General features: G+C 46.9%; 1 protein-coding gene across 2 annotated transcripts; it reads right to left on the bottom strand.

Annotated features, from left to right (window-relative positions):
• Positions 1 to 11,267: 11,267 nt before the first annotated feature.
• Positions 11,268 to 20,845, bottom strand: LOC117588402. Of its 2 annotated transcripts, none has more exons than XM_034279658.1 (2): positions 20,760 to 20,845; positions 11,268 to 12,483 (listed from the first exon to the last, which is right to left on the bottom strand). In XM_034279658.1, exon 2 carries the CDS (start codon positions 12,479 to 12,481, stop codon positions 11,321 to 11,323), a length of 1,161 nt encoding a protein of 386 aa, XP_034135549.1. In that variant the 5' UTR covers positions 12,482 to 12,483; positions 20,760 to 20,845; the 3' UTR covers positions 11,268 to 11,320. The 2 variants fall into 2 exon arrangements, with proteins under 2 accessions (XP_034135549.1, XP_034135548.1); XM_034279657.1 differs by lacking the exon at positions 20,760 to 20,845 and adding an exon at positions 12,578 to 12,768.
• Positions 20,846 to 21,788: the final 943 nt, after the last annotated feature.

Below are 21,788 nucleotides of genomic sequence, written 5' to 3'. Positions count from 1 at the left end.
CCCATGCTCAAAACAGTAGAAATTAAATCGCAGCCATTTGGTGTCGCCATTTTATGGCACTTTTGTGACGCTTTTCCACTTGGCTGCCTCTCTCTCGCTTTTCTCGGTCTAAGCTTCAACCAACCCCGTGCCCGGCCACGACCTCGGCCAGGTGTGAAATTAGCGCAATTTTCCAGCCCACACACATCTGGGCGAGTGTGCGTGGCAGGATGTGTGTGTGGGGGGGAGCAGTGGCCACCGATGTGTGTGTCCCACTGTGGCCAAAAGACTGTGGATACACAAGTCGAATGGGAAAGCAGAAATGAGGGAAACGAAAGCAGTGGTAAGGAAGGACAATGATTGGATACGTTGACCAAAGATGACCAATGAGAGCTACTTAAGAGGCAGTAAATAAATGCAGAAGGAAGAGTCTTAAAAGATGCAGAATAAAACATAGAAAATGGTGCAGAAACCTTTTAAAATTAATTTATGATCCACTTAAATAATAATAATAAGTTCAGAGTTATTAACAAGCACTTTTATTTATTTTTAACAGAAGGTAGTACAAACACCTTATAAAGTATACACGCAGAAACATCAAAAGAAAGACCTCCTATGTGCACTCTCCGCTCCTGTGGAATAACTTCTGTAAATGCCAAACACTCAAATAACATCCATCACTCGCTTCAATCCCTTCTTTGCTCCCTCTGAGCATCAGACTAAAATGGATGTGACTCCTTAACAGCCCTAGACAAGAATTATTATAAATTTCCCATCTATTTGGGCAACGAATCTCATAAATTTCGAAGCTATTTAAGAGTTCAATCTCCTAAATGAGCCTCCTCCGAGACAAAGAGCTCGCCTGCGAAGAAGAAGCCAGCGCGGCGGGAGAGAGCGAGTAAGCCGCTAATCAATAGATGTGCCAGGGAGGAGTAATCACTTAATGCCGCACACCCCCCCACACCCCATCTTGCATCTTTCGTCTCCCACTCAACACTTTGTTTTGGGTTGACAAAATTCTTGAGATACTTTTATGACGCACGGGCTAAATGCCTGGAAAATCGACAGCGCAGACTGCTCCACAGTAAATCACATGACCCTCTCTCTGACCTACTCCCGGCAGCTCCCACACCAGGAGCTATTCTATGCCTTGATTATAGCTAGGGTACACCTGGCACGCAAAAGGTATATTGTCTATGTGGAAGAGATTTAATTATTCCCTTCCCACAATCCGAATTATTCTGCACAGAAATGTAACTCATAGCTGGTGGAGGGTATCTTCTAGTCGTATCCCCAGCACTCTTAAATGTTGCTTGTGACTTTCCCGCTGCTTCTAACAGAGCCCCTGCCCCAGTACCCAGTGCCTGACTTTCCCTTGCCATTCCCTCGTACATCTTGTGTCTGTTTGCTTCTGTTTTGTTCGCTTGGGGCGTGAGTAATGCGCATGGCTTAATTTCAGTTTGTTGTCACATATTTTGGAGACATGCCTCCCCCTCTCACGTACACCCCAACCCCTCGAGTGAGGGGCATAAATATTTATAGCCAGCCCCTTCACAGATTAGAAAACGCTCAAGTGCGACTTTTGGCTCGTGACTTGTCTTAAGTGAACGCCGCCGCCAACGCCGCCCCTCTACCATTTAACAGTCCCTCCCTGACACCAGAGTACACCTCACTCTCGCTCTCGCTCTCGTTGCTCTGTACTGGTGGCACGCGTGTTTTAGGTGTCATCTCTCTCGTCCACCCTTCCTGCGGGACACCCGCATATGGTTTATAGTTGGGCCGACAAATATGTATGAGAGGCGCACGGAGACTTGTGTAATTTGAGGAATCCCCTACCGGGCGACTGGGCGACTGGGCGACTCTGACTTGTTTGATTATGTTGTCGCACGCGCTGTTTAATTTTGTATGAATATGAAAATAAACCTTCCACCCCTCACTCTCTGCCACTCATATTCTCCGGTTCGTGGTGTGTGTGTGTGTGTGGAGAAGGAGGGGGTGCAATCGTGGCGAGGGTGTTTGGGTGTTGCCAAGGCGCCGCGGCGGGTTAATTGAAAAACTTAAGTGGCAACAGTCGCTGTGGATTAGAGCATGTTAAAAATTTAATTAACGCCTGCCGCACACGGCCGGCCCATCCCAGCACGTTGGAAACTATCTAAATTGTCTGCGCCCTCCACTCCTCTCCTCTCCACTCCACTCTCTAGGATACTGAGACAACAAGGAGGCGTGCCCGACACACGCCCAAAATCCACGGCACACGAGAGTCAGAGCAGAGGAGTCTGCAGCACAACAGAGAGACAGAGAAAGCGAGCGAGAGAGAGTGATGAGTGCTGTCGCTTAATGAGGCTCAATTAGGCCAGGGATCAAATATAGAAGTTTTTGTTGAACTATGATAATTGTTTAACAATATTAGAAAATCCTTAAAGCGTTGACACTGCGTGGGTGTGGAATACATTTGAAGACAACAACTTTGAGGATTGTGAATAATAAAAAGTGCACACAAAATAAATAAAATACCTTTGAAGAGACACATATTAAGATTGCAGACCTGAGTTGATGAGTTGATCAAACTGATGCAAAGAACTTGCAGTTTATAACTCAAAATGCTGTCTTCCCAATTCTTGAGCAGCATTTTTGGAACTTTGTGAAATTACATAATTTTCAATTAATAATCTGCAGCGCCAAATATGTTTGTTATGTTTGATTTTAAACCTTTTTTATGCATTTTTACTCATGTCGAGCTGAAAATATACTTAGCTAAAGTTGCAATTTCTTACCATTAAGTTTCAACAACCTTGGCATTTTCTACAAATTTGTAGATATTTTATTTACTTGTTTTTTAGCTTTAATTCTATAGTGGTAATTCCTTGAATTTAGCATAAAATCGATGCATAATTTCATCAACAACCAAAGAGTCATTTACAACCCTGAATGAACTGAAATTCTATGTACTCCACACGTGTCCTCCATATTGGTCAAATCAATGAAATTCTATGAATGAAAAAGTAGAGTCAACAACCCTCTGAAACGCACAGAATTTTGGGTAGAATTGAAATGGAGAGAGAGAGTGAAATAATCATAGCCATAACGCCATGGAATGTGTGTTTATTGTTGTTCATGTTTGATTTCCTACAGTAACTTTATTGGTCAAATCAACGTTTGGTCATTGGCAGCGGCAGTATCCCCTTCCCCAAGCAGCGCTCACACATGCCACAGCAACAGCAACAGACAGCAATCAGAAAATGGATGGCCAGAGGGCATTTATGGCTTGCACGGCAAAAGTAAAACACTTTTGGGTAATTCATTAAGTTACGGAAGTTGAACTCAGAACTGCAATTTCCCCTAGAACCAATTATAGAAAAATTTAAATTCGTTTTAAAAAGCAGACCAGAACAGTTCCAGCAACAGAAACAGAAACAGAAACAGAACGCATGTCCCATGTCCAGTAGCCCGAGACCAGACCAGACACACCGACCGACGACAGGGCAGACGAACGGACAGACTCTGCAGTTGGGGAACAGGAGCTGGAGTTGACCCTGGAGCTGGGACTGCAGAAGCCGAAGGAGGAGCAGGACCTGATGGATGAATGTGTGTGGTCATGTGTGTGGATATTCTGTGTGTGTGTGTGTGTGTCTGTGTGTGTGTGGGTGAGTATGTGGACAGCGGCATGTTCATAAATTGAAATCACTTCCATATCCACCGAGAGAGGAAAAGTTCGGCAACAAAATCGAGCAAAAGCGACGCTTTCCGTCGCATAAAAAAAAAAACAACAACCAAAAAAAGAAACGACAGAAGCAAAACTCGGCGACGTTTCATGCTCGGGCTATCCCTCATTCTCATACCCATTCCCATTCACATCATCGCATCATCCCATCAACCCATCAGCCCATGCCCTGGCAACTGCAATAAAAAATTCCGTTTTTAAACCGTTGGCAGCAGCAGTAGCAGATGGAGCAGTAGCAATGGATGCTGCCGAGGTTTGAGGATTGGTGGGTATCTGAACACAGACTGAATCGAGGACCCTGGGACCCATGTACGACAAGTGGGCAACACTTGACACAGTTGCCACTTTCAATTGCCAACATAACTCGAGTGGCGGGTCCCCCTGACTGAAGAAGCCCAAAGTGTGGGTCCACAGAGAGTGAGAGAGAGAGTGATAAAGAGCAGTGGGTGCCTGCACTGCAACTGGAGCCTGGGGGCTCTCTTTCTCTCTCTCTCTCTTTAGTAGTTGGGCCTGCATATAAATACCGCCTGTGGCCATAAAAGTGGAGGCCATCCAACCGACGGTGTAACAAGCCCATGTCCCCCCCTTCCACCCCTGGCAGCCAAAAAAACAACAACAACAACAACGATGGCAAGTTGCAATTGAACCTACCTACCTACCAGAACCGCCCCCAAGTCCCAAGCCCCAAGCCCCAAACCCCGAATCCCCAATCCCATTTCGGCCGGCGCGGGTGTGGAGGTGCACTAAAAAATGGCTAACCGAATGTGTGTGGGCGCGATGCTGTGGATGGTCGTTGGATGGCATGTGGGTCGGTACTTGTGGGTGTGCCCAACCATGCTGTGCATATGCTGGTCTCAGTCTCCCTCTCTGTGCAGCAAATCCGAATCAAGCACCAACAGAGATACCCAATCGAAGTCGGAGTAAGACTTTGTTAGTTATCTCTTTCAACTCTTCATAAATCTGTAATCAGAAATATCATTCCCAGGAACGCCAGAAGCAGCTCTGAGGCTTAGAATGCTTACCTTCAAATATCTTTGGCATTTACAAACCAGAGCTACTGGTTGATCCTCATTCTGACAACTTTTTTCTGTCTTTTTCTATCTGCATCTTGCACAGAGTATTTCAGCTTCGGTCGCACCGTTTGTGTCATCCATAAAATGTGTCTACCTTTTTTTTGTGCACCATTCTCTAGATTTTTTGTTCTGCCTCTTGCTGTGCCTCATCCCGTGGCATATCCTTTGCTCTGGCCGTTGGCCACTGGCTACTGGATACTGGTGCCATGGTCCCTGCTCCCGTTGTTTAGTTACTTTGGTAGTTTCGTTATATTTATTGGCCCACATCGGGTGAAAAATGTTCAACGCTTTGGCAATTTAGTTGAGTACCCCGTTATATGCTGGCTGGAATTGGATGGCGTAGAGACAGACGGACTGACGGACGGACGGAGAGTGCTGGCTGGTCAAGCTCATAAAAAGCGAAGCGAAGCGAGTGGCAAGGCAAAACAATGGCGAAACAGCAGGAGAGGAGAGCACCGGGGAACTTGGTCCATGGGTTTCACCTAGTCCATGATGTAGCTGGAGATTGGCTGGGGCTGGGGCTGGTGCTGGTGCTGGTGCTAGTGTAGGTGGAGGAGTGACTGAATGGAGTGCCTGAAGTGGTGTCGCTTGACGATTTACGATTTGGCATTTTGCTGCTCAACTGGGCCGTGAACAGGAGACAGGACAGCCAAATGATGGCCCCAAGGCGGGTATGGGACCATCGTGGAGCCACTGAATTTCAGAGTTAAAAGTGAAGCTGCAACAGTGGCAGGTGGCGGTGGCAGGTGGACGGACCTCAGCTTTATTTCATATTACATAATTGGGCGTGTAACGAGTCTAATTGAGTTTTTATGTTTTTCGTTGGGGCAAAGCCAGTGCCAGTGCCAGCGCCAGACAAAGTTCCCCAACAAATTCTGGCCTGCCTCATCCTGTGGGCCTCTTTGTCTTGTGCAACCCTTTTCTTTCTCTTTTTTTGGTGGCACACACACTCTGGTGTGCCCACACATGTGCGGTACATTTTATAGCCGCTGGTCATTGCCACGCCCCCTCGCAGCAGTGAGGGAGTGAGGGGGCCATGTCTAGCTCATTTTGTCGCAGCACTGGGACTGGCACTGGGGGTCAGGTCACCAAATCAATTAACTTCGCTGGCAACATGTGTTAATATCCTTTTCAACTTCCGCTCCGTCCGGCCGGGCACTGGCAGGCAGCCTCAACAGCGACGAAGCTTCGTTTTTTGTTTGGGTTCCAATGGGGAATCATCAGGCTGAAAACTTGATTTAGTTTGAAGAACTTTGAGGTGTGCTCGAGTTGGTTGAGGCAATGAACAAACCAAAAACGGTAAAATTAGCTCAACCTTTCATTCGTTTGTTCCTTTGGGTTCATCCGAAACGTTCGTGGACTTTCCCGATGGATCCCATGTGGGGGTCGCCGCGTGTGCCGCCCATTGCCACACCCAATAACCTGCCACCCGCTGGCCGTGGCGACGGGCCGTGTGCTGGCCTTGGGCGTGCGTGGCGGATGCTAATGAGAAAAGCGTTTGGCCATGGACCAACCGCTGGGACATGTCCTCGAAGTGGCAGTTTGACAGGATGGCGGCAGGGAGCGAGCGCACCTTTCGCAACGAGCCTGCGCGTGCACAGAAGCTGCTCACTCGCTCTCTCTCTCTCTCTCTCTCCCTCTGCAGATCCCTCTCTGTTTCTCTCTCTCTCTCTCGGTGTTCTCTGAGTGTCTGTCAACGCGCAGCGTGAGGGCCAAAACGGCAGCCAGTCCAGAATCATGTCGCCCGCTGCGTTGCGCACGCGAATCGAGCGGCCGAGGTAGGAGTCTGAGGGACTCGGCGGTGGCCTGCCCCGATCCTTTTTCGCGTCCCTTTTTACAACTTTCTACGAAGGCAGGACACTCGCGCCTGTGGCTTTACGATGTTCGCTTCATTGGAATGCAATCCGCTCTGGCCAGGATCGGAGACGGGAACGGGGACTGGGTGCAGCAACGGGACATCCTGGCGGGGATCGCCCACCGCTGTGCCGTGTCGCGTGCATTTGAGATGCGGAAAATGCGTGCCCGCTGGGCGGCCTGGGCGCGCGCGACCATCGGAGTGGGTCCGATCCGATCCGATTCGATTCGAGCCGGCACCACGACCTGCCTGCCGCCCCAGGAGCATGGGCAAAGCGAAGGCGTGGCCGGGACACCCTAAATGCCTCACACACAAAATTGTCTCTACACAGATTTACGGCTGGTGGCCGGAACTGGGTTTTCTATGCCACGGACAACATGCCGCGCAATTGATTTCCCGTCACTGACTTCTTTTTCGGGAAAACTCGCACTCCAAAGTGCATTACCGGAGGAGTAGGGGAAATTACACTTCAATTAAAGTTGTTGAGGTTGCGTTCGATGTGAGTGTAAATAAGTGGATAAGAGTGTCCACTTTAGGAGTGCAAAATAAACACTGGAAAGGGACTACTCAGGGTATGCATGCAGCAGGGATATCGACAAGAGATGAGAAGATCTGCGAAATACAATTTATAATTTAGTTCTCTATAACTGGTAGTTTTTAGTGGAAATTTATTGATAAATGGAGAAGAATATTTCGTAGTTCTTCTGTAGATTTGTGAGATTTGTCAAGGGTTTACATTCATGGCAAACATTGCCATAATTTCACCCAAGATATTGCTCTATAAATATGGGAAATGAATACTTTTCACTCCCTTCTCAGATGCTGTGGCTGCTCTCGGTTCCTTTCTTTAATAGTTGAGGGTGGGGTGTGGTGCTTTGATAAATTTAAAGTCGCCTCACATCATACTTATCCACAGATGCAGCCACAATAAATGTTCGCCGCCCCCTCCCCGACCTGCCACATGGGGCTGCTGCAGGGGTCCCCTACCCTCACGGCGCCACCCTTTGCTGACACTCTTCAGATTGCGCCAGCAAGGGGCATATCTTCCTGCATGTCTCGGGGCTGACAAGGCTCTCTCTCTCTCTCTCTCATTCGACGTGTCTTCAACAACCAGAGATCCTTTTCTCTGCCGAAGCACACACCCCAATGGCCAACGGCTGCTGCTACCCCCTTATTGCTGCCCCATTCTGTTGCGCTTTGTCAGCCATTCCAAACAACAACAACAACAACAACAAATGCAATCCCATCTCTGCCTCCCTTTTTCGTTGCACTTTTTCATCCTTTTTTGCATGCTTTATGGCGCACAAATTTTGTTTCGTTTCTTTGCTGCTTTTTGCGCTTCCTTGCAGCGGGGTTTCTGCTCTTTCTGCAACATGCTGCAATTGTAACGCCCCCCACACCACTCCTCCTTCCATCCACCCGTTCCACCCTGCTCAGTTCAGGGTCGCCTTTGCCCTGTGCCTGTGTCTGTGCCCATGCCCCAACCAATGCAATTTTTTTGCGGGTATCCGATATAGTTGGGTCAGCGCTTGTGGCCAGACCAGTTCTGGTTGCCAACTCCACCGAATGTGGGCAGATAGTAGAGGGAAGGGGAAGCAAGGGGCTGCTGCTGCTGCTGCTGCTGGGTGTTATTGAGTGCAAATAGCAATTTCGCAACAATTCTTCCGAATCTCCCAAACCATTCACTTACATTCCCTATCCCTCCCACTCTCTCTCTCTCTCTCTCTCTCTCTCTCTTTTCAAGCTGTTCTTTTTTGCTTTCAGCACTTTAGGCCGAGATTCGTCCTAGTACCTACCACGCCCATGCAACATTCTTTGGATCTACTGACTTGACTCTCGTTGTGTTGCACCCTTCCAAAATCCCCCATTTCAGGGCGCAGATTGCTGGGGAGGGGGGGGAGCTGATCCGGGGCTTTCGCACAATGAACTGTCAAAAATGTTGGCCATTTTTTGTTCTGTTTTTTTTTTGGTGTTTTGTTTTGGGTGCAAAAAACATTCCTGCAGTCGATTTTATTGGATTACGGTTTAGATTGCATTGTCGAAAAATTGCAGCAGCAGAGCACTGGAGGAGCAGCAGGCAATCCCTGTGCATAAGTGTGTGTGTGTGTGTGTGTGTGTGTGTATGTGGCTCTTGTTGTTTAGAAAACATGCAAAAAACTTAACGCCACTTGGCCGCTTGTCCTTGTCGTTCTTTTAGCCTTTCTGCCGTTGCCTTCTTTTCGTTTTTTTAGTTGCTTTTTTGGGTGTCCTTTTTGGGTCGCTCACTCTGCCACAATTTGTTGCTGCTGCCACTGCCATTGTTGTTGTGGTTGTAGTTGTTTTTGGGCATGCAACAACAACAAGAGCCACAATAGGCCTGAGCGTTAACGAATTGAAATTTGTTTGTTTGCTGTTTGCTGTTCGATTCCGTGCGCTTCCGTTTTTAAAATGTACGTGCAACAGTGCAACAATCTACGAGTTGTGTGTGTGTGGTGTGTGTGTGTGTGTGTGTGTGGCAGGGATGTGCTTGGGGAATACATTGCAAATACAAGTCTGAGAGAGTGCTCCCCGAACGAGTGAAATGCCCCAAAGAATACGAGCAGCAGCTCTGCTCTCAACATATGAAGAAATTTTCAGATATTTCTTGGCTAATAATCCTAACAAAATTCGGGGCTTAAATTTGAATAAACTGAGAAAAATATTGTTGAAATGGCAGATACATAAATGGTTCAGTTGGGGATTCCTTTCTACCTTGAGAGTTAAAGCGACAATCAATTTATGCTTGAAATTTGATACTTGATAAAAACTTCTTTAATCTTTCGCTAACCTACCCCTTGAGCATCCCTTTTTTTGCAGTGTTTTTAGTGCTTTAATTCACTGTTGTTTTACGTGTCAGTCTGTGGATTTAGTGTGGAGTGTTGACTGCCCTTTCTGCTGCTTTCCTGCTGCTGCTGCTGCCAGGATGTTGCTGGCTGTTGTGACATCTACAGTATCCGTTTCGCCCATGCCTCATTCATTTCTAATGCATTCCAAAGTAGGGAGAGGTGCAGCCGGAAGTGAGTTAGGATCTAAGCAAAACGTTTCATGCCAATCGACCCCAAGCCGATGTTTTCCTTATTAAATTGTGTGTTTTTTTTTGGCTGCAGGCAGCAGCAGCTTTTTTGGTGCGTTTTTTGGCACCTCTCACTTCTTTGAACTTTGGGTAGTAAATATGGGGAGAGGCGTACCAATTATTTCTTTTGGCTTCCTTGTCAAAGGATCTCTCTCTGAAATGTGGACCAAGCAGCGAGGACCGAGGCTAAGCTAATTAAATTTGTTAGCGCCACTTGGTGCGGGCCACCCCCATTGGCATTAGGGGGGGCTGAGCAGGAGTCAAAGGTCAAAGCCAAATGAGATACAGTGCGGCCGAGGGCGGAACATTTTAATTAAAAATTTCCACTAAGCAGCTGGATGGGTGGGGGGGATCAAAAGCTACTGCGGCGCTATCACTGATGCGGCGAGTGGCGACCACAAGCTGCAGGACACGTACGGCCCCCCACTCGCCACTGTGCCCAACCATTCACTGGCCAGCAGCAGCAGCAGCAGCAGCATATGCGTCAGATTAGAGTCATGTGTGTCGTGTGGCTCATGGGTTCGAAAGTGATGTGTGCACAGCGATAATCCTGCAAATTTTCAACTAATTAAATTGTCAAATATTTTTGTTTGTGCCACCAGGGCTGGGCAGGGAAGGGGGCGTGTACACCCACACACACGCAGGGATCTCGCGACTAATTTACAGGGCTAATGATGAAAGGAGAGACTGAAGCCCGGTTGCAGGTACAGACAGCTCTATAGGATATCAATCCTTTCTCTCCTTTCCATCGCCTTTGTGCCGTGCGGTCAGGCCCGAAGCGAAGAAGTTCGAGTCGGTCAAGGAGGTCGAGCGAAAAAGGAGTAAAGCAGTAAAGGAGTGAGAGCCGGCCATAAAACCCTCAGCCCATGCCACATCGCGAAAATTCTGCTTTATTTATGCACTTTGCATTGTGTGGCCAGAACAAACGGCAATTGAGTCCTGGTCTGGTTTGGTTTTTGGTCCGTATTCGGTATCGGAATCGGACTCGGACTCGAGGTTCGGTCTTGGGTTTTTGTTTGCGTTTGTGTTGCAGTTTATGGCGGGGCAACTACAAACGGAAAACGGCAACCCTTTCTATTTCTTTTGCTGTTCTGCTTTCATTGGAAATTGTTCAGTGCTTCTGATTACCCTTGCCCTGTCCGCCCAGCCCCCTCCCCCTGACTGCCTGTCCGGGCCTGTCGTCCTGGTGCGCCCTTTTTGCAACTTGTCAGTCATTCGAACAAAACTAATTTGCATGTCATTCCTTTAGCACTCTTGAAATTCGCGCACGAAATCCACTCCACCGAGGGCCCAGCGTAAAGTAACCCGCAACAGGATTCGATGTGGGAGCGTACTATTGGGCCGCCTCTCGGCTCGACAATTCGCCGAAATAAATACTATTTACAGAGCACTTTGCCACTAGGTCCACCTGCAGGCGGAATGGGCACAAGGCAGGGCCGAGCAGAGCCCCTCAAGAGCCCCTTTTTGGGGTCCGTTTTGGTGTGGATCACTTTATATATTTATTCTTAAGATCTGAACACGCGCAATTTTGATTTTGTTTTTCTTGCTTAACAAACACTGTGTGGGGGGGAGGGAGCTGCTACCTAGCTACCTAGATCTGGCTAGACGGCATCGCCGTCGCCATCCCGCTGCTGCTGCTCGTTTGGCAGCGTCTTCTCATAGCTGTCCATCTGCACCGCAATGTTGCCCAGACGTTCCTGAATCTGAAACAGTACACTGTGGAGAGGATCCAGGGGCAGTGCTGCTGATCCTTCCCCTGCCATCGGCTGCTGTGTGTCCTCCAAGCCGACAAGTTCATTGGCATTGCCGTTGTCAGAAGGCTCCACTTCCTCCTGTTCCTCCTGTTCCTCCTGTTCCTCCTGTTCCTCCTGTTCCTCCTGTTTCTCGGGTGCCTCGAGATCTTCGTTCCCATCAGAATCGTGACCGATTTGGGCAGCATCTTCGTTTACGTTGAATCCATGGGGTTCGGGTAGCACAGGTTCCGGGTCTACCACGACTTCGGCTCGCGCTTGGCCAGCATAAACGTGGCGTCCGCGTCGGTGTACGGGGCCGGCGGCTGCTTGCAGGATCTGGCCACGAATCTCCTCCAAGGCGAATGGACGGCGATTAACGTAACGCAGCAGTTGTCGGAAATTATTAAAAATATGACGATGTCTGGGTCGACGCACTGGATTTCCGAAAATCACATCCATGACGTCTGCATTCTGCTGTAGAACGGGTCTATCACCCGCTCCAATTTGGCCACGCATCTGTCGCAGTACCTGTGCGACATTGCCATCCATACCGCGGAAGGCCACACCGCGGCCCAAGTCGCCCCTGAGGACTCGAACGGCAATATTCATATGCCTAGCGGCGCGAGGGTGCAGCCAAAAGCCCACATCAGGCGGCGCCACCTGATTGTGGTTCAACTGATGGACTCCGGCCTGGCCCCATCCATGCCCCAGGAGCTCGCCATCGCCGCCTCCGATGCGAGCAGCCAACTGAGCGCGAGGTATCGCCGGCAATATGTTCTGCAGATTAAAGTCCATCCGATCACCGCCTCCCTGGAAATGCGTTGGATGGAATATGTGGACAGGCGGTGGCGGTCTCACAAGCGGTGGCAAGGTGAACGGACCAACGGTACGACGTTGACGGTTCATCATGGTATTCATACACTCATTGAGCTCCAGTGAGGCGCTGGGCAGCTGCCCGCGCCGGTCATGATTCAAGCTGGCGGCAAATTCGGCGACAATTTTGTCTCTTTGCTGCTGGTGGGATCCCATGGCTAAAAGAAAGGGAATTAACACTATTAATGGTCAAATATTTATGTAGAAAAGTTTTGAGCAGCAGTTTTCAGCGTTGACTGTGACTATGCTTACCCTTATTGCTCTTGTTAACAAACAATTATTCAAAAAACACAAAGCGATTGGGGTAAGTAGATAAACGCCAGTCGTTGGGCACGACTTAACCTTTTTTTTTAGCTACGAAACCTTTCAATTGGTATCTTTATCAACAAGAAGGAAGTACAAAAAGAAAAGACGATTTGTATCGCCGAATATCTAATTTGAGTTGTACTTTACAGTGACAAAACTATGTATTGATGACAATAACTGGACGGCCAGCATTGTGATATTTAATTTGAAATATTTTCCTGTTTGAGGGGGCAGGAAACTGGGAACATCTTCTTTTTTTTGATTGGTCTTTTTCTTGACCCATCCGTAAAGTGGCATATCACCTGGTGCTTGGCTTTGGGGGTTGCCATGGCAAGGACACGCTTGGCAAAAGGCATTAACGTGCATGGACAGGACATGTTCATAAAAGCAGAAGCAGGAGGGCAGAAGGGCAGGACGGCAGGGACATTCGAGACAGCCGAGTGTGCGAGTGGCCAACACAAATCATATTACAAAACTTTACACGCTTAAAAGCGCATGTAATTGGCTTTTGAAATGGACGCGAAGCCCCCTGCCACATCTGCCACACCTGTCACACCAACCTACCGCCACCCAGCAAAAGGTTAACACGTTCTGGACTCAGGTCTGGTGCCTTACCCCTTCGGACAATGGCCAGAGCTCTGATCCTGGGATGCTAATAACAATAAGTGTCGATGTCCCTTGCCTCCCGCTGTCTATTCTCCCGGTGTCTGTGAAATATGAGCAGCACCCTCGACGGGACCCACAAGCACAAGGACACAACGTTGGACAACCCTCAATGTTTTACACATTTTTTGCTCAGCTCCTTTATTTATTTTTTTTGCATTTCGTGTCCCTTCTTTTTTTCACCTCACTTGGGGCTTATTTTTGTTAAAAAGCTATTCAGGGCCAAGTAAAACATTCGAGAAATGTGCAAAGGAAAATCCAATGGAGAAAATTAAAGAGATAAAGATGCATATTGCAAAGTGATTGAGAGCAGATTGGACCAAGAGTTAATAATGTAGAATAATACGAGAATTTCGCATCGAAAATTGTTTATAAATAGCCAAAGAAGATCTGGAAATATAGGGAAAATCAAGGCAAGGAAAATCCCATCAACAACACAAATTACTTTAACTAGAAATTTAATGAAAAGACAAGAAGTAAAGCGCACATTGGAGTTCCCATAGACATTAAAATAACTTTCTGCATACATAAAGAGTTTGCAAAAACAGTCAAAATACTTTTAGCGATGATAAACGAGTCTTCATAATCATAATGTTTCCCTTTTCTTAAATCAAAGATATGGCAATTTTTGGGAAATAATTTCGACGAGTTTCCATCATTCTTCCCATCAAATCAGTCGTCATTCAAAGTAGGTTTTTGGTTTAATTTTTTGTTTTTTGCAGCCCAACAACAACAATTTAGCATTTCCAACCCTATTATGATTGGTGTTACTGTTTTTGTATTGTTTTTGTTGTTATCGTTTGGTGTTGGCGTTGTTATATCCTTGAAACTTTTTGCACGGTGCTGCTAGGCATGTGCTCGTTGTAGCTAGTGACGTATATTTAACATGCCGCACCGCAACTCCGAACCACCGACACCCATCATAACCCACACACACACAAGCTCCAGCTGCTAGCCTCAGGTATGAGCTCCAGTCTAGCACCAGCACCAGCTCCACCTCCAGCTGTAGCTTCAAACCCCATCGCAGCTCCAGCGCGGGGCTGCCCAAAAAAGCATGCTACGATTTTTGAGTGTTGGCATGTTTGCTGTCAGAAAATTGTCAGAATTGTATGCAACATTGCCTGTGGAAGGAGTGAGCTACTGTTGGGTGTTTGCTGGTTGTAGCTGTTGGTTGGTTGGTTGGTTGGTTGGTTCGCTGTGTGTATCGTGTGGCTATAGCTATTGCTATTGCTATCGCATGCCAGTGAGCTAGATTTTTCATTAGGCTTGATGATTGGAAAAATTGACAGCCGCTTTTCAAAAGCGATAACTTTATAGCGATGCATGTATCTGTGTGTGTGTGTGTGTGTGTGTGTGTGTGTGTGTGTTTGCTCCACAAATGCAACGCCAAATGTTTGGGCAGACAATTGACGAAAATCTATAACAGCAACAATGTACATACATACATACACATGTACATCTATGCATGTGTTTTATTTTGTGTGTGTGTGTGTGTGTGTCTGCTAATGCACATGGCAATAAACTTTAACATGCCAATGCATTTCGAGAGGCGATTCCAAAATGGAAGTAAATCAAAGATGATGATGATTCTGATGGCTCACAGGGGTTGGAGGGAGGTCACTGGGCGGTGCAGCAGCAATAGCAATAAACTTTAATGGGGCAGCCATGTGTACATACTCGTATAAGCAAAACGATAAAGTTGACTTTGATGTTTGGCCTATCGATTGGCAAAAGCTTTTGTGGCATCACCATTGAAAATATCGATATGTCTGCGATGGTTAGGAGTGGCCACTGCTCAAATTCTTAAAAAGTCTTTACAACTTTCGAGCTGTGTATAAAATATTTCCAAGATATTTACTCATTTTTCTTTTGGAGTTTACTTTCCCACCTTATCTTCTGTGGCATATGAGACACATTTTTTGCGCACATTTGCGCCATTCCACCAGCATTCCCCCAATCACATTGCGTATCTGCTGCCTCATTAAGAGCGTCAGCACTTTAGAGGCTAATTAAAAAGCGAAAGAGCACGCAAAGAAAAGGCTTGAAGCTGGTTTTATGTTTATGTTTATGTTTTATACTCGGCATATGACACTTTGTGGTTACAAGACAGACAGTTCCAGTCATCATCAGTTGATTGTCGAGAGGGTGCAGAGGGGGCGGCCCTGAGGAGGTGTCGGTGTGAGAAGAGACAGAATCTTACGAATTCTGTATAATTATTTTGGACTTACAAATATACTACAAAAATGTCACACATACTTATGACACAATGCAGCTAGAGGAGTTGTTGGAGTTGCACAGAACCCCAAAGAGAAGCATGAGGTCAAGGATCGAGAGTTCGGTGGCAAGCGCCCGGTGGCAAAGGTTTTTGATATCCTTATTGTTTTGTGGAATCTTTTTGCAAATAAAAATTAAAAATCTAATAGATATTCCCAGAGCTATTTTTAAATTCCCAATGATCCATTTTGGTATTCTTAAGTCCTGGCCCTGGCCTTGACACACATTTCCCCGTGTAAATGGCTGCCCGAGCCCATACTGGCGGATACACACAGATACAACACTCGTGTCTAGGCCCATCGCACTTACATTTTGTGCCTGTAACTGTTTTCGTTCTGTTGCGTTTTTGTTACCCCGCGATCTCTCGAGTCGAGTCGAGTCGAGTCGCGAGAGGTTATTGTTTGGTATCTAAAACGCGCCGGGGGGTCGTGCACGAAAACAAATAAAAACCAAACGAAAAAACCAGAAGGAGCGACGAGTACATTCATCGTAAGTGCGCTTTGGCAGCCCTGCATATGGCCGATAATGTTATATGCCTCCCCCCACACCCCACTCCAGGGCAGTCCTTCCGGAGTTCTCTAGTCCCATCCCCGTTTGAAGTGGTTGGTTGGGTTGGTACGATTTGGATTTGGATTTGTGATTTCAATGCCACTCAACGGGCCGCTGGGAAAATCGCCTTAAAAAGTCCATTTCGATGGTTCAACCGAAAGCGAAAGGCAGCCCAACCCCTGCCCAACATACATACGAACGTATATGTATCCGTATCTGTATCTACATGGAGATACACTTACATATGTACAATATGATGCGCTGGGTGGGAGAGCTGCGGAAAGGAAAGGGAAGGCCGAGCCATTGGCCATGCCGTGGGGTGGCTTTTTCATTATCATTTGCCGCTGCACATAAATTATTTATTGTTAGCGATTTTCCCAAAAAGATAACACACACACACACACACACACTCCTCTCTGTCTACTAGCAGGAGTCAGTACTCAGGAATGGGAAGGAGAGGTGGATGGCCCAGAAGCCGGGCGGGGAGGGTCGCACATCGGGCAGAGAGATCGACACTGAAACAGTTCTCTTCCTCTATGTGTAATCCTCCTGCTCATCTTCATTATGTTACACACTCTCTACCCAAATCGCTGGCCGGATGTAAATAAATATTTATAAGTTTGTTGCCTTTGCCGCATTATGCGAGACATACAACATAATCAACATAATATTAATATGATTCTGTTCGAGTAAATAGCCCAAAGGCAGGCCAAAATATTTCCACATATAGAGCGGGGCGTGAATAAGGATATGCGGAAGCGCGGAGGTACGGAAGGGGAGGAGCGGGTATGCATATGAATAATGCTACATGAATGCTATATGAACCACACACAAAAAATCAGTCTGGTTTGCAGTTTCGCCCCCACAAAAGGGAAACAAGAATCAAAGTTGGACCCATGAAAAACGGTATTCAATTTACGAAAGAATTGTTTCTATTCAAATCATTCACTCTGAAGAAGGTGAAATGCATTTCTTTAAAGTAACTTAAATACTTTCCACTAGCTGTTTTTTTTTTTGGATTTTTACCATCCAAATTATAGCTAGAAGGCACTCTCCATTCACTCATTCCCTACATCCATTTACAACCTTCCAATTTGAATTTATTTACACTATTTGCATGACTTTTAGTTTCATCCCCAATGCTTATGTTTCTTTAAAGTAAATTTCCATCAATTCTTCTCTGGTACTATGTACTTCAATAATTTTCATCATCATCCATTTGTCTCATTTATTAACCATCACTCCCAACCTCTCATTGAAACCTTTCCCCTGCAGAAATTTACATGTTTGACCTTTGGACTAACAAGTTGCAAATTTGTTTTCATTCATTTCCCAGTCCCAGCAACCCGCGAAAAATACTCGAAAAAATATAAGAGAAAACCAAAATGATTTCTCCACTGGCTCTGGGTGCTGGGTGGGAGTTCAAAAATTGGTAACGTGGGACGTGGCATTAAAAAAGTGCCTACCGTGACCGCCAAACAACGCCACTACATTAGCAGCTGCATCTGGGGTTACAAAAAAACAAGAAAAAAAACCCACATGAAGAGCAATGGCAGGAGCCAGTAGCCCCACTAGAACCAAGTGCCGCAACCCTTCCGTCTGTCCAGGCAAACAATGCCAAATAATTGGACTTTATGCAGAAGCAATACGCCAATTCTCACCCTCTCGCTCGAATGGGTGTGCCGGGTGTATGCCTATCTCTGTCTAGCCACAAGAGCGGAAGTTAACTTGCGTGCCAGGCCCCCCACTCAACCCACTCGACCCACTCGAATGGCCCCACCCGAGCACTCGATCCGCCTCACGGATTGCTGTTGCTGGCGGCTTGGCTCGTTCGGTTGCGGTTCAAATTTAATATTCACTCGCGCAAATAATCCACACAGACCCCGACAGATACACAGACAGTCGGACATACACACACACACACGCACACAAAATGGCGCTGCTAAGCTGACAAGAGGTGGGGGCTTGGGGTTGGGGTTGCTGGAGGCTGATTGCTGGTGGAGTACGGCCAACTGCAAACTGCAACTGCAAGTGAAGTGTTGTCTGTGGCTAGCCAGGAGCTCGGAATTCAGGATTCCATATCAAATGTGTGGATTGTCCATGAGCGAGATGCCAACAGGACAATTGAGAGAGCGAGAGCAAGAGATTTGGGGAGATGGACGTGGCTAGATTATTTATCATTTGTCTGTGGAGATTTCATTTACACAAAAGCCCCTCAAGCAGCCGCCAACAATGAGGAAGTGCATTAAACTTAATTTGCCTTGAACTTGCAGCGGAAAGCATATTGTAAAAAAAACTACACTACGAATTAGTCGAAAGATTATTCAAATTGTGTGGATTCTGTTTGAATAGTCTTCATTTTTCCAAGTATTTGTAGGCCAAGAACTGGCTTGCAAATAGTGCGTATAATGTTGGGAAATCTCTTCGAGATAAACATAGCAAATACAGTTGAGATATGGAACTATATCAGGCCTAATAATTGTGGGGTAAGAAAACATTCCAAGCTGAGGAAAATCCCATTTATGTCCATGGGTTCATATCTGCATTTAACATCCAGTTAAAGCTAATGAAAAGTGTGGAAAATCGAGTGGAAATTGATTTTTAAAATTCCTGAAAATACTTTAAGCAATCTTGCATTTATTCTGAAAGCAATCTGTGCCTCTCTTCCCATCCAACCAATTAGAGACTCCAAGCGCACATTTGTAGCAAATGCATATTACGCATACGCCACATGTGACACCTGACAGAAAGCCAGAGAATGTGAGAGTTGGAGGAGGAGTGAAACAGGTAGAACATTTGGCCATTAGTTGGCCCTAATTAGCCGCAAATTGGTGGCTCCTAGACCGAAGAGTATCTCGGTTCAATGACCAGGAGGCCCCTGCCAAGTCGGGTCGCTGAGCTGGGCCAAGCTGAAAAGTGGTCAGGACGTGTTAGGCCAACAATTAGGGAAAAGGTTGGACTGTAATTTGGTTTGATTTGCCAACTGAGTGACCGAAGCCAGGCCAGAGACCACTGCTCCTGCTGCAGTTTCTCATGGCCAAAAGTTCCTGCCCTGCCCTGCCGCAGCTCCTGCCAAATGCAACTCTAGCAAAACGGAGCAGCCCCACTCCCCGACCAATCTGCCACTGCCACCGCCTGCAATAAAATGCCTTCATGTCACTGTCGCGACTCTTTGTGTTGGCCTGTTGTTAGTGTTTGCTTCGTTTCGCTCGTTTGCTGTTGTTGCTTTTGCTGGTGTCGCTGATGCCTCTCGTACAACTGTCCAAGTGACAGCTGCCGCCGTGACTGTCAGTTCAGCCACCTCCCCGAATGAGCAGCAACAAAAAAAAACAACGTATAAGAAAGCCAGCGGTGAGTGTTGCAACGCGCAGATACCCACGAAAAAGATTCCACACACAAATGAAGCGAATGAGAAATATTAGTTAAATATATTACAAAATCAAGCCACATCCCCGGAGCAATAGATGCCATGGAAGCCATCCTTTATCCTTTATATATCCCATGTCCAACCTTCCACACATTACATGGCGGCACACAAATCCGGAATACCCTTGTGGTTCCCCTTGAGTAGCGTCTATGCAAAAAGGAAAAACAACACAATGGCAAAAAGAAAACCTCCAGCGTGGCTCAACCTCCAACTCGATCTGTTGTCCACCCCCCATCCACGCTCACTCTCTCTCTCTCTCTCTCTCTCTTTCTCTCTCTGCAGCAATGCGCAATCAGTTGCAACGCAATTTGATTTTGTCGCTTCATGGCTCATGCACCACCGCTGCCCCCCGCACGTGACACACCACTGCCACACTCCCGCACCTCAAGCCCATCCCCACTGGTCGTACACTGCACTCCACGGCCATTCCACTCCACCTCTCTTGGCCGCCATAAAGTGCACATGTCGCTTCATGTTCACAGTGACATTCATTCGCCGTCGAAGCGCTTTCTTTTCCACAGCCATAAAAACTTTCTGGCCCTGCATCCTGTCTACTGACCCTCTTCCTCTCCCGCCCATTCTTTCTCTCTGTCTGTTTTTGGGTTGTCTGGCCGCTGCAATTGTTTCACCTTTGATAGCCCCAAAACCTCCCCCCAATGTCCCCGACCCAACCACCCATCCATGGGCATTTTTTGGCCATTTATTTGACGGCTTCAAGTTGCCGACGTTGCTGCGGTTGCAAAAGTGCATTAGCCGCTGCCTGTCATTCATCGGATCAAGTGCTTTACATATGTGGCATGCAAGCCGCTGGCGCAGAGGGAAGGACACGCAGCAGTTTGGGGGGAAGCAAGGATTGGATTTTTGTCGTTGTTGTTGTTGTGCGGTGGCCATAGGCAGCAGTTTTGTTGTGGAAACTAAACTCAAAAATAAATACGACAATTACTCACTTCGTTTTTTTGGTGAATAAACTTCTTCGAGTGCGCTCTCAGGGATGGATTTTTTGGTGAATAATTCCAATGAAAGCCCTAACAAACGCCAAGAGATATCTGAGGCCATGAGAGCCAGCGAGCAGACTCCTCCCTCACAACCCACTCAACTGGCTCACATCTGTGGCATTTAAAAATTTCCGTGGGTACAACTTATAGGGAAATCATCTGGATCAGAAATCAAGCTGATCGTGCTCCAATATTTGTTTTATATTTATATTTTACTCACGTGTGTGCTAATTAACTCTCGATCGACAGCTTGCAGTTTGTGTAGATATTGCAGGAATATTGAATCAATATGTATCAATCTCGTGTTCTAATAACTTTCAAATGAGTTTGAGAATTTCTGAAAAGATGTATGAATTATTTCTCCATTCTACAGCGATGCTAAATATTTGTTAGTTATTGACAAAAAGCTGACCCATGAGTATGGTTGATGGACATAGAAAATAGTAAGAATCAAATATTTGTAGGGTATCTATCTTAATGTCTCGATCTTACTCATTTTTTGCTGAGTTCTGTGTGTCTCGCGGCACATTTTTTGGCTGCAGGGAAACCTTTATTTTGAACGTCTGAAACGTTAACCCCCAGCTCCCAATGGCGCTGGATTTTCTCTTTCCAATCCTGTTGGTGTTTTTGTTTTTGTTGTATATAATTGTTGTTGTTGGTTTTTAGCACTCAATTGATTTTTGCATTGTTCTTATTGTTGTTGCGTTATGGCTTCCCCGTCTGTCACTCCGTCTGTTTGCCTTGGGACAGTCAGTCGCTCCATGCGAGAGCTCCCCCGCTACGTACTTCCTGCAGATATTGTGGCAGTTTTTTTCGCGCTACAATCTCTGGTGTGGTCTGGTCTGCAGCCACCTTTATCCCCCGCCCCGCGCTCTGTCGCTTTCTCTTGGCGCATCGGTTGGGAAATACCCGAAGCATTGCGGTCGCCATATTGCGTTTGCATACACGCCCACATGCCAAACACAGCAAAAGCGGCAGCAGCAGCAGCAGCAGCAGCAGCAGCACAGACACTCACACAGCTACAGGCTATAAACACACACACACACATATGTAGAAAGCCATTGACAAGAGCGTATTGATGGCCATGTTTCATGCGCCGTTGTCAGCCAAATTTAATGCGCGCCGCAAATATGCAATGCCACCCCCTCAGGCCAACTCCCACTCCATCCACCACTGCCCCATTGTCACTCTGCCTCAGTGGGGTTTGTGTCCCCCTTTTGGGGTTCCCCTCTCCATCTACGTTCCATCT

The sequence above is a fragment of the Drosophila guanche genome, unplaced genomic scaffold (genome assembly GCF_900245975.1).
Source record: "Drosophila guanche unplaced genomic scaffold, DGUA_6, whole genome shotgun sequence".
NCBI classification, from domain to species: Eukaryota; Metazoa; Arthropoda; class Insecta; order Diptera; family Drosophilidae; genus Drosophila; species Drosophila guanche.
Note: the sequence above shows the minus strand (reverse complement) of the source record. Positions and strands in the feature narration are given on the sequence as shown.